This window comes from Sorex fumeus, unplaced genomic scaffold, assembly GCF_029834395.1.
Source record: "Sorex fumeus unplaced genomic scaffold, SorFum_2.1 ptg000061l, whole genome shotgun sequence".
NCBI lineage: Eukaryota > Metazoa > Chordata > Mammalia > Eulipotyphla > Soricidae > Sorex > Sorex fumeus.
In genome coordinates, this window is record NW_026606118.1 from 30601368 (window position 1) to 30618367 (window position 17000).

At 38.5% G+C, this 17000-nt stretch overlaps 1 protein-coding gene across 2 annotated transcripts in view; it reads left to right on the forward strand.

The window, feature by feature from the left end:
* The first annotated feature begins 244 nt into the window (after positions 1–244).
* Positions 245–17000, forward strand: part of HBS1L (HBS1 like translational GTPase) — an 89203-nt gene continuing 72447 nt past the window's right edge. For both annotated transcript variants that reach the window (XM_056125889.1, XM_056125890.1), the window contains exons 1-4: positions 245–417; positions 5124–5189; positions 13519–13632; positions 16764–16958. In XM_056125889.1, coding sequence (XP_055981864.1) covers positions 375–417; positions 5124–5189; positions 13519–13632; positions 16764–16958 — 418 coding nt within the window. In that variant the 5' untranslated portion in view covers positions 245–374. The remainder of the gene's footprint in view (positions 418–5123; positions 5190–13518; positions 13633–16763; positions 16959–17000) is intronic.

The window sequence follows — 17000 nt, forward strand, 5'->3', positions numbered from 1 at the left end:
GAAAACAATTTAGAATGTCTGGTCCTACAAATCCAAAAATTGCAAGCAGCAGGAGCTGTTGGCTTGAAACTCCGCCCATGCTAGCCTATGGGCGGGGCTACGCCCCAATGTAACCCGCATGCGCAAGCGTGAGCACCCTTTTCCTCTCCGTTCCTCCCCCCCCCACCCCCTACTCCGCCACGGGAGATTTTTGACCCTCAGGAGTTGCCGTCGCGCAGTGCGCAGAAAAGACGTCAGACGTACGCAGGCGCTCGGGGCAGAGGCTGCCGGAAGCCAAGATGGCGCACAAGTGTTATCCAGGCCGCGGCTGGCGCCTTATCTACATCTGAGGGGTTGTTTCGTCAGGGACTGTGGCTGACTCCCTCTCCGCCGCTATGGCACGACATCGGAATGTCCGAGGCTATAACTACGACGAAGGTAGGTGGAAACGAGGTGTTGAGACGTCATTGTTGCTGTTCCAGCTGGGATCCCACCTGCTTGGCATCCGCTGGGATGGGTGATTTCCTCGTCCCGGGAGGGCTGGGATACCGAGGGGGCTGGGTTGGAGAAATGACCCGGACCTCCGAGGGCCAAGCGAAAGACCCTGGGGGGGGGGATCTTATTGAGGGAGGGGGAGGTGCTGCGCCGCGTCACATGGGAAGGACGTTTGGCCAGGTCGGGTCCTGCGATCCTGAGGCACGTAAGCACTGTCACGTCTCCCTACCATTGTTTCCTACCAGGTCCGCACACCCTTCCCTGCCTCCAGCTTCTCTTCTTCCACCGCCTTTCCAGTCGTGCTCATGAGAGAAGTTGCTGGTGTTTGGAAACAGGGATTAACTTAATGCTTACGTTCAGCTGTTGTGCCGTAACTTGTGTTAAAAGTTTACGGGACCAAACATTTGCGTGTGTTCTCGCATACTTAGTGCAGAACCTGGCTTGAGCCGCCGCCGTCGTTACCGTATTTTCTGATCTTGATTCAAGTTAAAATCAGAAACTTACGGAGTCAGTCGAAAAGAAAGGCACATGTTATGTGATGTAGAAATGATTGAGTTGATCAGATGATCTTGAGCAGTATAGCTCAAGATAAAGGTACTTTGGACGTTAGAAGAAAAAAAAATTATCAGTTATTGAAGGGAGGCTTAAAAAGGATTTCATGGAATTATTTTTAAATGATATTTTTCAAAATTAAAAAAAAAAAAAGAAAAAAGCAGGGATGTTCCAGGACTTTTAAAGGACTTGGAGGTAGTTTGTAACCAGCACAGCATCTGCATGCAGTGAATAATAAGCGTCGCCAAGCATCGTGCAAGCTGAAATTAACGAGTCCGAATAGTGCAGAAGAGAAATAGAGACACATTACTTTGTACAATGCAGACATACAATGCTTTCAGTATGTTGGTGGTAATTACTGGTATACCCAGCAGATGATTCTAGAACATCATCGTGCCCTAAATGTAGTGGAGAGCAACTGATACCCTCCGTTACACTTGGCGACGGTCTTTCAGTAAGGATGGAACATTTTTGGTTCCAAGTGTCCACTTCAAAGTGGAGGCTATTCCGGGTATTTCAGGGATATAATTGTTGCATATGGACCTATTTTTTCCTAAGAAATGACTTTAGCCTTGGAGATGGTTTTGCAAATACAGTATGTTATAAAAGACTTGAATAAGCCTAATTACTGCTTATTATTTTAATAGGCGTTTGTTATTTTCTCAACCAATATTGTTTATTCTGTGTTGAGTACCTAAGTACAGTTCTAAGCACTGGAAAATGACAGGTATTTGAGGGAGATGAATAGGTTACAAGATTAGAGCATAAGATGCTTTAAAATAAATAAAGGAGAGACCGAATTGAAAAAACAAAAGTCCTCAAAAGGGGCCAGAGAGATAGCACAGTGGGCATATGGTCCCCAGAACCCAGCCAGGAGTGCTCCCTTAGCATACAGCAAGGCTTAAGATGTGAGTACCGCTGTGTGTGACCCCAAAAACAAAATAAATAAATAAATAAATATATAATACAGGGTGCTCTGTATCTAGGTGAACACCTTATTCAGGATGGCTGGGGAGTTTGTGTAGGATTTCCAGGTGAAGAGGGATTCTAGAAGGACAGGCGCTTGACTTGAGGGAGTTAAGTGCTGAGTTTCTTTGGTAATATGGGGTCTGGTAAGGTTGTCATCTCTTTAGAACAATTAGTGACATCATAACCAAGCTGTTCTATACTGTAGGAGGTTAGCCCTCTACAGTGTTTAAAAATTTCTTGAGTACCTCCTTAGTTTGTGCTCCAAGACCTATTGGTTCTTCTTTTTACCTTCCACTCCATTCTTTGTCATTTGAATAGTATTTAACATGGTTCCTTCAGCTACTAGTTTAATAGTTCCAGAAAGGCCAATCATATTTACACTTTGCGTATTTTATAGGACTACTCCGGGCAGAGCTTCACCAGGCCAGTGGTGCTTGGGACCACCAGGAACACACTTAGCAGTGCTCTTGTTTGGGGACATCAAAGTGGCTGTGTGCAGTGCTGGGAGATTGAGCTCAGGGCCTTTCACATGCTTGGCATGTACTCTGTCACTTGAACTATCTTTTTGGCCCCATCTGTACTTTTTTTTTATGTGTAAGTCAATGACTGGTGCGATGCTTTACTATAAATGCTCCATTATTTGTTGAGAAGGAGCCAGTTTACAAAAATTCCAGGCAAGAATTCATTTTTTCTTTGTATATTGTGATACTTTTAGGATCAATTTCTGCACTGGAAAATTGACCTAGAAAAAAAATATTCTTATCGTCTTCAGTATTTAGATCTTTTGTGTAAGGCTTCTCATTTATTTCCTAATGAAGTATTATTAACTCAGAATTGTCATGTAATTATATTGAGTGTTACACATATTGCCAATAACACTGTTACTCATCTAGTTTTTCTTTGCCATAAACATTTTGTCTTTGAACATGTTGTTCCTGTTGCTAACTAGCTACTGCCCCTGCAAATTGTATTAATTCTGTATCCTCAAGGATCTTACATTTCATTTTCAGTTGTCTTAGTTGTTCATATGTTATATGTTCATAGTTAGTATGTCTATGTTGCTCACATCAGACACTTGTCTTTTGGTTTTGCAATGTGTCCTAGTAGAGTATTGATTCATAGAGTCGGAAAATGTGGTTGTCATTGTTGTAACCTAATTGACGTTTGCGTAGTGTTAGTATTTGTCAAATGAATGAATGACCAAATATATTGATGTAAATATACTCATATTTTTTGTGGGGTTTTAATTATAAGTTTTACTAATTTATGATAAAATATGTAGTTTCAAACGTGTCAGGTAATTGGTTAGATAGATTTTTCCACTCATGGAATAAAACTGTGGTATCATAAACCCTCACAGTTGACATAGGTTCTTGGATATTGACATTAAACAAAATGATATGTTATCACAAAATACCAACAAACTTCTACATAAAAACTAAATGCTTCTAACATTAAGTAATGATTAGTATTAATTCTTTCAGTCATTTTCTAGCTCACTTGTGGCTGTTTGGGGACGCAGGAGACAGGAGCAACTGCAGTCCTAGTGCAGCCCTAGAATAGGGTGCCTCCCTGTTGGGCAGCCATATGCATTTCCACACTCAGGCACCCCTCTACGGATTCCTTATACATACCAGTTAAACTACTGTTCACATTTTGGGGATATGAGACAACACTGTAGTGCCTGGAGAAAACCCTGCAAGTCCTGGGCTGAGTGTGCAAAGTCCATACAGACAGTGACTCCAGTCGGAACCAGTTATTTTTTCTCACAGTATAGTAGAATGATTTGAACAGGACAACGCTTTTCAGAGACCTCCTGAAGAGTTCTTTGAAGAGAACTGTGTGATAGAGAGTTAAGATTGGCAGGAGGACTTACTGCTTGCCCATTAATGGTCATGGAAGGCTTCTGCAAATAGGTGACATTTCAGTGGCAGCCTTTAAGTAGAAGAAAGACACAAGTTTAGGAAAATCTACGCTAAAAACACATTTGTTAGTAAGGAAAAAAAAGTCAGTTAACTTAAATGGAATGAGTATGATCAGCTGTTTTTTTTTCTAGAGATTTCCAAACTTCACATAAAATCTGCTTTCCTAAGGTCTGATTATATACATTCTATGGGGGGGGGGATTTAATATAGAGGGGTGCATGCTGAAAAAGTGGATTGAGGACATCTCTCTTTTTCACCAACATTAAAAAGATAGTTCAAATGTGTATTAATATGAGGTGCACACTTGGAAAAAGTGAAATATAGTTTATTCATGGGGGGTGGTGTGTGTGTGTTGTGGGGAAGAGGCTGCGCAAGTAATGCTCAGGGGCCCAAGTCTACCTTCAGGACCAGTGAGGTCGGATGGTACAATACATAAGCCTGATGTGATGCTCTTTGGACCCAGAGGTGCTGGAGCCCCCAAGATCACCCTGTTGTACTTGAGGACCACCAGGGTCTTACCGAGTGTGCTTGGGGATTGAGGTACCATGGATTGCACATGTGATGCATGTGCTTTAGTTCTTCGAGTTTTCTTCCTGGCTCAAAACTTATTTAATTTTAAAATTGAAGAACTGTATGTGTCTTTGTAATTATAGAAAGTCAGACACTATTTGCTTTGTGAATAAAAGTTTTTAAATAATAGAATCATTATGCTATATATACTAGAAATGAATATATTTATGCCTTCATTCAAAATAGAAAAAGGAAAAAAATTTTTTTTTCAAAGTTGGGGAAGGAGTTGAGTTAGACCAAGTTTTTAAAAATTTAAATGCAAACTTTGTTTTGGCAAATTGAGTCAATTCAAGATTTAAACAATTTTAATGAATGCTTTAATTTGTTTTAACAATTCATATGCTTCCTTGTCAGTAAGAATATAAAAAGAGAATTGGAGAGAGAGTACAGGGAGAAGGGGGTAGCCTTGAATATGGCTCGTCCTGGTTCAGTTAATGTACCACACATGGTCCTTGAGCTTTGAGCACCTCCGGGAGTGATCCCTAAGTACCAGGAGTATACCCTGAGCACTGCTGACGTGACTCGCCACCACCACCCCACCAAAAAAACAAAACCAGCAACCCCCATCCCTGTAAAAACCCAAAGAATTTAAAAAGAACTTGTAAATAAATTTCTCTTATGTTTTTATTTTAGATTTTGAAGATGATGATCTCTATGGCCAGTCTGTAGAGGATGATTATTGTATTTCGCCATCAACAGGTGAACTTTAAAAAATTATTTGGTTTTAATTACTTGGATACATAAAAATGTAAGCATTCTTGTCATTCCAGGGCTGTTGTTCTTCATAAGACTGTAACGTTATGCAACAATTAAAAACATAATTGCACATTAACTATTAATGGTGTATAAAATAATTTCTTTGCCAAAGAATAGAATTTAAAGGTTTGATTGGGGAAACTATCATTGTTCCAGTATTTACAACATGCATTTAATCTCAGTTGTACTTGAATGTTACTTTATTCTATTAAAAGCCTAAAACTTATAAAGATAGATTATAGATATTTCTATATTTAGCAATCTTTTGAATATTAGGGACATTAAAAGCTTATACATAGGCTTCCGTATTTCTTTAACTTAGCTGCTGTTATAGTTTGTTAAGTAAACAGATGTGTGTAGTTCAGACGTCTGATGGTGCCCAGGAGTGAGTCAGAGTTCAAATTCCTGTGTGATGCCACATCATAGCTACCTTTTGTCTCATCTGCCAAGAGATTTCTTCTTTGCCATTATAGAAAGAAAGCACTCGTAGATTCTTTCCAGCAAAGACCTAAGTCTTTGATCCAGATCTTTTGTTCCTCTAACAAGATTTTTCTTCAAATTTTAGCCTACTTCATAAATAATTGGTTTAAATGGCCTGCTAAATTTTACTGTGCCAGAAAAGGGGGTGTAATTAAATACAGTCAGTTACAATATAAGTGTACTTCATAAAACTTATTTTCCACAAGGTTAAGTGTTTTATGTAATTAACATTTCCATCCAAGTCTGCCTTGTTTTTAATATCCTGGTCTGAGTTGTCCCATAAACTGGTTCTGAGCATTAATCTACCCCATGTAGCCTCTGAAAACAGTGTATATCCTGTTTAACTTTCTAGTATTTCCTTTTCTGTAAAAAGGCATAGGTATTATTGAAGTTGTCTTAGCAGCTCTATACTTACTATTATATTTTTTCCTAATTTCATACTCTGGAATATCTTAGTTCTTTGTACTTTTTATGTTGTCTTATTTAATCATGACCTTTCCTTTCTTTTAGTACTACACTTACCTGTCAAGATCCTGTTCAGAGATAGAAATTGTACCAGATATTTTACCAGAGAGAATTTACTATTAAAAATTTACTATTACTAATTTACTATTACTCTTTACTGTTAACTAGACAGTAAGAGAAGGGAAAAAAATAAGATACTGGAAGGGCAGTGTTTTTTGGAGGGAGTAATTTCAGGAAGCATTTGTAATTCCTAGTTCTTAGGGAATGAATGTGTAGGGTTAGAGCCAATCTTCAGAAATGTGTGGAGGGACTGTCTGGAATTGGGACTGAGACTGAGTCTACTTCACTGCTTTGTCTCTGAAGTTCAGAGAGAAAGCTGGGACTCAGACCTGCAGAGGAGGGGGGCTGCATGCCTGGTACTGGGATCTCAGAAGGGACCCTTTGAAGTTGAATTCAGCCTTGTAAAAAGGGAATTCTGGCCAGCTAATTCCTTGTAGAAATGGAATCCTGGCCAGGTAATGGTGTCTGGAGGAGGGGCACATTGAAGCTGGTTCTGGGGCTTTTGGAAAAATGCTAGCTGGTAACAATTGCTGTTGTGGGAATAATATGCTGGAACAATATGCAGTGTTGCTGGACTGACTAGACTGGACTGAGAGCAAAAAGGAAAGTAACATGTGCCTTCCTTTACAACCTTCCAGTTCCCCCTGAGCATCTCCATGAAGAGAAGCCAGCTGTCAATGACAGGCAACTTTGCAGAACCTTAACACTCATTGCCAAACAGAGTAAAAAAGGGCAGGTTAGAGCTGAGAGACGACGATAGTATTTCTTGAAAGTTTTTATTTAGGGATTCCAAAGATCAGATATTGTGAGAAATGAGAGTTAAAAGATACTTTGATTTCTTCCAAAGAACCTCCCAGCTCCCAGGCACCAGCAGGTTGTAGAGTGTCAGTATTTTTAGGTTAGTTCTTTGGGCTTCTGCAGTTCCCCCCTCATTTGATGTAGTGATGAAGCGTTGTCCGGCAGGGCTAATTCATCCATTGCTCATATTCCAAGTACACTAGAAAAGATGGCACACTCCTGAAACTGAGTTGGTGATATGTGTGTGATCTTTAAAAATTAGATCATTAGAGTTTTTCCAAAATCTCTTACTTAGCAGAGATTGAAGTGAAGATGGTACAGAATTGGATGTTAATAAATTAGTTCAGAGATGATTCCTCTAAACTAGAGATGCTGTTTCAATCAGGGCAGTGTTCTCCAGGTGTGGGTTCTGTACCTTTAGGTTCTCTTGAGGATTAAAAGTAATTTTTGGCTCCACCCCGGAGTCCAGAATGTGAGAATGGAGCACAGCCTGATTTACTAATCTCATCAGTCTCACCAACTCCTGATTATGGTGGGAGAGATTCACTCAATTAGGACAAGGGTGGTAGCATAGAGTCTTGAAATGGATGCAGCTGAGTCTAGAAATTGAGGTGTATCGGATTTGGAACTTGGTTGAATATGGCTTGCACAAGGATGGAACTCTTCAGAGAGAAACCACTGAGAGACATTTTAATATTGCAGGTTAATCTGTTTAAGTTTGTCTGGGTCCATAATCTTGGGTAATGAGCTGACACTGTACAATAGTTTAGGGAGGGTACTTTCCCCTTGAACTGCTCAGTTGTGGCCCCCAAGCTCCTACTGGATGTGACCCCCAAACCACAAAATCTAAGGGCGATTGTTGAATTTTTTGGATGATAGGGTCCCCTCTCCCCCTCTAGAACAGTTGATTTTGAGATGACTGTTGAACACATATTTAGGAAATGGGTACTACAAATATTATAAAACTTCACTTGAGCAGTTATTAAAAGTACTGCAAGATAAATGGCATATTCAAAGTTTAAAGTTTATTTGAGCAGACATCACTTTGAAACATGCAGGCCCAAACTGGAAGTGGCTGGCTGGAGTGTTCCACCCACAGGTACTAGAAGCCAGGTTTTGGTAGAGAAGACGGAATCAAAGCAAGGAAATTGTTTGATGGATACAGCTCAGCATTTTCATTATTTGGGAAAGCCTTGTTGGCGTTTTGTGATTGGTGATGGTTCTTAATCCTACAGCATTTACAGGAATTACTCAGGTCTAAGCTTTCCTTTGCTTACCAAGGCTTAGAGCCTTCTCAGTCTAATGAACTTGTTTGATTTCTTCAACAGAAATTATTCTCATTCAGTCCATTCCAATGCAGACCTTTTATTGGCCTCAATTGCTGTGTGAGGAAGAACCATGTAATAATAATAAATTTATAAACTAGTTTGGTATAAGGCAGCTTATTAAAAGTCTGATTCAGACAACATGCCACAGTAGTCTTGTGGGCAAGACTTCCTGAGTGAAGGATCCTGGACCAGCTTCTGCATGAAAGTGGGCTTGGAACTGGTCAGTTTGGGAGTTAAGAGAGGTCTCCTTAGATGGAAGAAGTAGCAGTGCTTGGGCAGTGACCTCTGAATGAGGATTGTTTGAGAAGACTCAATTCATTCATCCATTTTTCAATGGGAAAGAGGATTAGGAAGGAAAAGAACTAAGTGGTGGGAGGCAGTTTCAATTTCAGGTGTATAATAGAATATTGAAGACTTTTAACAAGGACTAGTAGTACTTTAGAAAAGAGACATGGCACAAGACAGTGGGTTAGAGGTGGGAAAGATGTAAGGAGATGGGGTTCTGACACCCAATTTCATCCCTGGTACCATATGGTCTCTGAAGCACCACCATATCTAGTCCTGGTACCCTGCAACCTTGCCGGCCTAGAACAGCGTTGCATTGCCTCACTGCCCCAGGGGTGACCCTTATTTAAAAAAATAAAATAAAAGGAGAGACATGTAGATCAGAGTTTCCGAACTTCCCACATGATACCAGTTGGCTGACATGTAGATCAGAGTTTCCGAACTTCCCACATGATACCAGTTGGCTGGGAGTAATTTTATTTTGTTTTTGCTTTGGGGGCCATACCTGCAGTGCTCAGGCCTTACTCCCATTACTCTGCACTCAAGGGTCACTCCTGGAGGTGCTCTGGGGACCATATGTGGTGCCAAGAATTGAACCTGAGAGATTGTATGCAAGTCAAGCAATGCAAGTTCAAGGGCTTTTACCAGCTGTGTGGTCTCTCCAGCCCTGGGATTACTTTTAAAGTACAGATTTCCCCTGTTCAAAAGGTCATCATCACTGAGGATTTCCAGAAGACAAAACCTAGAAAGTCGTCTGAGCTATTCAGATGATTTTTGCTTAAGTTGTTTAGAAAAATAATTTTGGGTAGTTTCAGAAGTCAGGTCAGATGCCTTAAATTTAAGATATGTTGAGAGTTTAATTTTTCAGACAGTATTTTCATCAGTTTGTGACTTAGATTTTTAAATAGGTGAAATTATATCATTTTTCAGTCTGTTTGTTTGTCTGTTTACCTTATGGACTCTCATTTCAAAGGACCAGTCCTTGTTTCCCCTACCTTCACTTTTTCACCTTCCTGATGCCCCGTCGTTTGGAAAATCCAGCCCAGCATTGGATATAGTATATACAGGTTTCTGAGTTGGATTTGCTTTCATGTCAAAGGGGAGAGTCATATGTCATCGACAGGTTGGAGCTCCTGAAAGGCAGAGTAGAAGTCTGGACACCGAGAACTTCTTCTTCCTTACCATGTTTCCGGAGTGAAAGTTGTGATGTAGTATCTCATTTTTTGCCTCTCTTAATTCCTTTATTTTTCTTAGGTTTTAACCCCTTATAGTCCACAGCAAGGAGAGGAAATTGGGGAAGATCTATTTGTTACTTTCATTTATATTTTTAACTTTTCTTAAAAATTCATTTTTATAAAGTTGTTCATGATTTATTACAATATACCAACACCAATCCTTATCTTCCTACCACCATTATTTCCACTTTTTCTAACCACCTCTCAAGCCTGCCCCTGTAGCAGGCCCTGAATAATTTATTTTATATTGCTTGTTGTAATTCTCTAAAAATGATAAAAAAAATACTTCTTTAGAAGAAAATGTGTGAATATTGTTGTATCTTACATTGGAGCCATTAAGCCCTTGTAGAAGGGATTATTTACATGTTGTTACAGGTTAAGCTTATATATTTTTTAAGCTTGTTTGTGTGTTTATATTTTTTTTAATTGAGATTGGTTGCCTTCTACTTTACATCCCATCCAATGTGGTGTGCTAGCCTGGTTCATCAGTGTAGTCAACTTTGAAGTGTCCCCTATCCATAAATGCGGCCATATTCTCCAGGAATTTAAAAATTTTGAATGGGGTGATACAGTTGGGAGTTAAATTTTTTACTGGATGGTGACTTGGGGTGCCCTGGACTGCAGAGCCTGTTGGTTAATGAGCTTATTTGGCACCAAAGGCAGTTTATGGATATGACTGCCAGGTTTCCTAAAGAACAGGGAGGTTGGTGTGGGTATCCCATCCCCAACTCCATGAGAGCCCAGATATTTCAATCACAAAACCCACATACCTGAGTTTCTCAGCAGATCAGTTTCTGGATGACGCGTGGTCTGAGCAGTGGAGCTGAGCCGTGAGCATAGCAGTGCTACAGAGTGTGGAAATTTTTGGTTCCTGGGGCTCTGTTTGTGCGGGTGGTTGGCTAACCTGCCCCCCTCCAGGGTGCCCCAGATCACTCAGCTTGCACAGGGTCGGGGAAGCATCTCTGCAACTTGATTTCTTTTGCGATTTATTTATTTTTCTTTTATTTAAAACATTTTTTTATTTTATAAAGTAGTTCACAATATTTGATTACATTTAATATTTGAACACTAATCCCACCACCATTACAACTTCCCACCACCATATTTTGGATATTTCCATCATGAACCTCAACCCCTGTCCTAAAGTGGAACAGAAGTAATATATTTTGTGTTGTTTGTTATGAAAAAAAAAAAACACTGAAAATGCTACAAAAATTTCCTTAGAGGAAAGAGTGAAGATTGTTGTATTTGACCCAGGGGCCGTTAAGCACTTCTATAAGAGATCGCTAACATGTTAAAGGTTGAGCCTTGTGTGCTTATATACATATATTTATCTGTAAAAAAAAAATGCCTCTAGGATTGGTTGCCTCTTACTTTGAACCTCATCAAATATGGTGCAGTACTCTTGGAGTCTGGGTAGGGTGTGTGTCCAAGAATATGTTTACTCGTGGGTGAGGCTCGGCCTGAGCGTGTGAAGAGCTGCCGTGAGCATGAGGGTGCTTGAGTTCTGAAGGTTTTTGGCTGCCTGGGCTGAGTCCCTTGGGGCAGGGAGGAGTCTCACCCACCCCCTTCTGGAACATGCCAAGTGAGATAGCCTGGCACAGCTTCCGGTGGCATGGTTATGGCGAATGTCATGTTATGCTCCCTTCCTGGAGAGAAGGACACGTGATCTGGATGGTGGCTGGTGACGAATTTATCTGGCACCAGCCAGAGGTGGTTTATGGGCGTGACTACTGAGTTGCTGAAGATGGGTGGAGACTGCCAGATGGGTAGAGGATCCCCAATCACCATCCCATTGAACCAAAGTCCTGTATACCCGGGTTTTCTGAGGATTCACTCGTGGGCGAGGTTTGGCTGGAGCATGCGGAGAGCAGCACGATTTATTTTTGAGTCTCTGGCTGAAAGCCAGAAATTTTTGTTACTTTTGAATAAGATCATTTATAGTGGTATAAATAAAACAGTATGTTTATAACTGTCCAGTTTACGTTTTTTAATAGTGTCACTTAAGCCTAAGATGCAGTTTAGATGCAGTGGACATTTTTTTAAAAGGATGTCATATTAAGTATTACATAATTATGAGTACATTTGATTGTAAGAAATTCCTTACTTGAGATTTTATCATGAAAATCAGTCATTTTAGAAAACCCATGAATATATATTCTAGACTATATTCTTGCACTGAAGGCAGGAAAAATAGGAATATACATATGCACACATAGGTATCTGTATATCTAGAGTTATATACAGACACATATATAACATATATACCTATATGTGTGTATACACGCATGCATATGCAATGCAGTATGTATGTTCTTAGAACTGTATGTACACAGGTGCGTATATGATGTATGTTTTCTTAGAATCTGTTTTTTTAGAAAACACAGCCTTTGAAGTCATCTACTAAAATAGCAACTAGGGAAAAGTAAAATTGTGGTTTTCCATTAACTTGGAGAATGTTATCAAAACTAGAAATCATCTTTTTTTGGTCACTTTGGGAACTTTCCAAGTGTTCCCTGCGGTCCTGGGGCACTCCTGGTGATATTAGGTTGAGCCAGTGAGAAGGTCTGAGCAAGTGTCTGATGTTTGGACCCTGCACTACTGGGCACCACTAGGCCACCTGGGCAGTGTTTGGAAGTTTCCAGCGTTACACCCAGTGATCCTGGGGTGGGTGTGAGAGTGGGCATGTGGTCCCAGGGTTTAAACTTGACTCTTTGCGTGTTTTGCATGTGCCTCTGACCACTGAGTTCTCTTTCTGACCCGGATGTCATCTTAAGGTTACTTTTCATTACAGCCTTCTTCGTAAACCTGGTAGACTGAAGTTATAGCATTACAGTCTGTGTAGGCATTATACATACATTTTGAATGTAGTTTAGTTTCATACTTGCCTTCCTGGAAACATACACAAAAGTCACATGTGGAAGTGTTAAATTGTTGAAAACAAAAAAATTTGAATTAATTGGGCATCAGGTTTAGGCAGAGTCAGTTTGGGTATTCATGGTTTGTCTTCTTTGCTTGCATTTGGTATTTATCTTTTTTCCTTTTCATGAAATAGATATAGTTACTGTTACATATTGTCACTGCCAGTGCTGTAGAGTAGCATAGACTAATGTCTGAAAGTCAAGATTAGTATATGATACAAGTGCATATGTAATTGATAATATATGTTGTTCAAAAGTTGAAGCCTATTTGGAGTCAGGCAAAATTAACACTTCTTAGAAAAAGAAAATTTCTAGCTTTGTCTGTATTTCAGTATTTTCTTAATTATGCAAATAAGAAAGTTGATAAGAGTTTGGGATATTTATACCAAAGGAGAGAAAAATCTCAGGGAATGTGGGCTAATACCTAGCAGTAACACAGAAGGTGGTATTTGAAAACTGGGTTCCTTGGAATGGTTTAAGAGATTAGATAAGGGAGGAAGATGATTTTGAGAGACTAATGAATAGTAGGGATATTTCAGCAAGGGTTTGGTATTTTTTTTCCCTTATTTTGTTTTTATTATAGAGTAAGGGTAAGTGATTATGATGGTAGATAGTCTTTAATTTATGGATTTTATTTTATTTTTTGCAAAAAAAAGTGGGAAATTACTAAATTATCATTTTGAATCATTTTATCTTCTAGCTGCTCAGTTTATTTATTCACGACGTGACAAACCTTCAGAAGAATATGATTATGAAGAGATGAAAGAGTCCTCCAATTCTCTTTTGAGCCATCAATTAAGTGGAATTGATCAAGGTATAGTAAATAAGTAGTGGTTCTTAAAATGATTGGTAATCAGTATACTCAAATGTACAAATTTTACATAATTGTGCTCAGTAATCATGGTACAACTTTTTATATTTAAGGAAAATTTACATTTTATTAATATATTCTGTGAGGGGTGTATTTAACATTGGTTTCATATTTACATAGTTGTTTTTAGTTACTGTAATCTTAGAACTGTCTTTTTTAAAAAAATATTTTCCTCAGGAGTCAAACTTGTAATTTGCTTTTCCCTGCTCCCCAAACTACATTTATTATTTGTAAGATTATGCGTCCTTAATGACTTTATGAAAGAAGCTTCTTTTCTTAACACAATGTATGGTTTCAAAGGTTTATTCAAAATGATACTTTTAGAGTTCTGGGGTCCATAGCTATAGTACCTAGAACTATTAATGAGCGGGAGAGGCATTTGCCTTGCATGCTGCTGATTTGGCATCCTGTGTGGCCCCCTGCACCTTGTCAGGAGTGATTCCTTAGTGCAGAGCCAGGAGTAAGCCCTGAGTTCCATGGGGTTTAGCCTGGAACCAAAACAAAAATCAGTTCCATTGTAACATCTGTAAATTAGATTTCAACAAAGACATTGTAAATGGTAATGATATTGGTGTTAATTTTGTTTGTTTTTGTTCTTTGGAAAATCTTAACAGAGGTATTTGTATTTTGACTTCATTTATATATATATATATATATATATATTTTAAACAAATGCACTTCTAAACATATTTTGTTTCGTTGTAGTAGAAAAGCTATAGCTTAAGTGGTCGTTTTGCAAAACTGAATGAAACGGCTAGGTATAACACAATAATCAATAGACATATACTTATGTACCTTTTGTAATTCCTGCAGTAACTCTGTAACCAAAATCTTTGAGGCAAATTCTAATTCATAAAGATAAGAGAACTGAAAATCAACAATATACATAAAACTTGAGGTTTTCAAATTCCCTCAAATTCTCCTTTGGTGTTTTCAAAAACACCATTTCTCAGAATGCAATTTATATTGCATTTCACGGGCTTTTATGAATAATACTCTGTTTTGAACAAAAAGTATTTGATCATTTTTTAGCTAATAAACAGTTTCTCAAATATTTGGATAATAAGTCCAACATAAATTTAAAGCTAATAATCTTAATTTTGGATACTAATGATTCCAAATACATGAACAAAATATAGGAATTACTGAAACTAAAAGAGAATGCTCAATAAAGTTAGCCTAGCATCAGGTCTCTACTAAAAGTTCCTTAAATTACAAAATTTTTTTTTTCACATAAACCAAAAATAGAGGTGTTAAGTTAGACAGTCCTACTTCATAAATCCTCAAGGTGAACTAGCTGGTGGAACCTCAGTCAAATGAACTTCTGTCTCATTTTTTTCCCTACAAAATGAAGACAAATAGCTAGCTTAAGTCTTGAGGTTGTTGTGAGGATTAAATACATTAATACCTGAACAGCATTTAGAATAGTACCTGAAAAGCATTTAGTAAAGGTCAGCTATAGTCATACTATTATTATCATGTCAATTACTTATATAAGGCAGGGAGGAATGATTAATTTTCATTCTCAAATGTAACTTTGAACTTCATGTCTCATAATTGAGGCATAGTGACAGAAGTACATCTATTCCTATTCTCTCATTTCACAAAGTAAACATATCACTTTCCTTAAATTATATTAATAAAATATTTTCCATTTCTTTTCTTGGATTTTGGGTCACACCTGGCTGTGCTCTGGTCTTCCTCTTGGTTCTGTGCTCAGGGGTCACTCCTGGTTCTGTAGTCAGGGTTCACTTTTCCCTCCATGGTCAAGGATCATGCCTAGCAGTTTTTGAGGCAAGAGATTATAATGCTGGTAATCAGACCAGGGTCAGCAGCATGCAAGGCAAGCACCTAAACCGCTGTACTGTCTCTTGGGCCCAACAAATAAATACTTCTGAGGACTGTATCTATTAGCTCCTCTACAGTTTTTTACACAGAAGTCAAAGATATTTGCAGAACTGACTGAAAAATTTTATTTTTTTCTTAAGAATCTGTTGGTTTTGCCCCTCTACTTAAGTTATTTTGCTTTTTCTCCATTTACTGTTGATTTGACAAGCAGATGTTAAATATTTTACTGATTTATTCAAAGATCAGTTCTCAAACTCCTAAATTTCCCATTTTTATATTGTTATAAACTTTCCATTTAAAAACATTTGTAAAACAGAGTTACACCTAGACAGTGAACAAACCACTTCAGCTTTACTCATTACCAACAATGAGTGTAATTCCTAGCAAATATTTTAGCAAAATGAATGTTCATGATCCTTATCCTCATCTTTGTGCATTTTGTATTAGGTTTTCTGCCAATTTGGAGTGGGGTATTTTGGGAAGACCAGTCCACCTAAGCAGTGCTTAGTGGGCCAAGGGCCACTTCTGGCAATTCTAAGTTGATGGTAGGCTTAAGGATGTGATGTTGCTCTGGTCCCATGGTGCATATATCACCAAAAGGGACTCCATTGGTGCTGAGGGGCTTCCAGGGCTATGCCTGGCATTGCTCAGGGGCCTCCAAGCCTATACCTGGCGATGCTTAGTGAGCCATGTTGTGCTGGGTACTGAATCGGACACATTCTCATATAAGGTATGTGTCTTCATCCCTATACAAACTACTTATACCTGTTTTGCCCATTTTTAAAGAGTTCTGAGGATGATCTTCAGTTGTTTGGGGAGAGCTAAAGTTACCCTAAAAGAAAGCTAAATATTGTAGTTTGAGACATGTAAGAATACTTGGTGATTAGCTGGACTACTTATCTCATAAGTTAGAAATACTTATCTCTCCCTACATATACTTGAAAAAAATCATCCTCACTTACTGAAAGTTGGTACTAATAGGTATATATATATGTATATATATTGAATGTATATTTCCCTCCAACATTTATCAGTTTTATTTAGAGAATATTTGTGAAATTAAGAGATATGATTTCTTAATGTTTCTTAGATAATGGAAAGATAGGTATGTTTAGATAGAAACCTTGTCATAAAAATGTTTATCAGAGGAAGTAATATTGAATATCTTCTTATAGCTTCAAATTCTTTTTTGGTTTTGAAGATAGAATTATTGTTATTTATTCTAGCTCGTCTTTATTCTTGCCTTGATCACCTGAGAGAGATACTTGGAGATGCTGTGCCTGATGATACACTGATTGACGCAGTTTTGAAGAACAAGTTTGATGTACAGAAGGCCTTGTCAGTAGTTCTGGAACAAAATAAAACACAGAAGTTGAAGGTCAAGAATGAAGGAGCAGTATCTACGGGAAAGATAGCAAAAGGTATGCTTTAACTTGTTTTCTTTTGTTGATAGTACTTTAAAA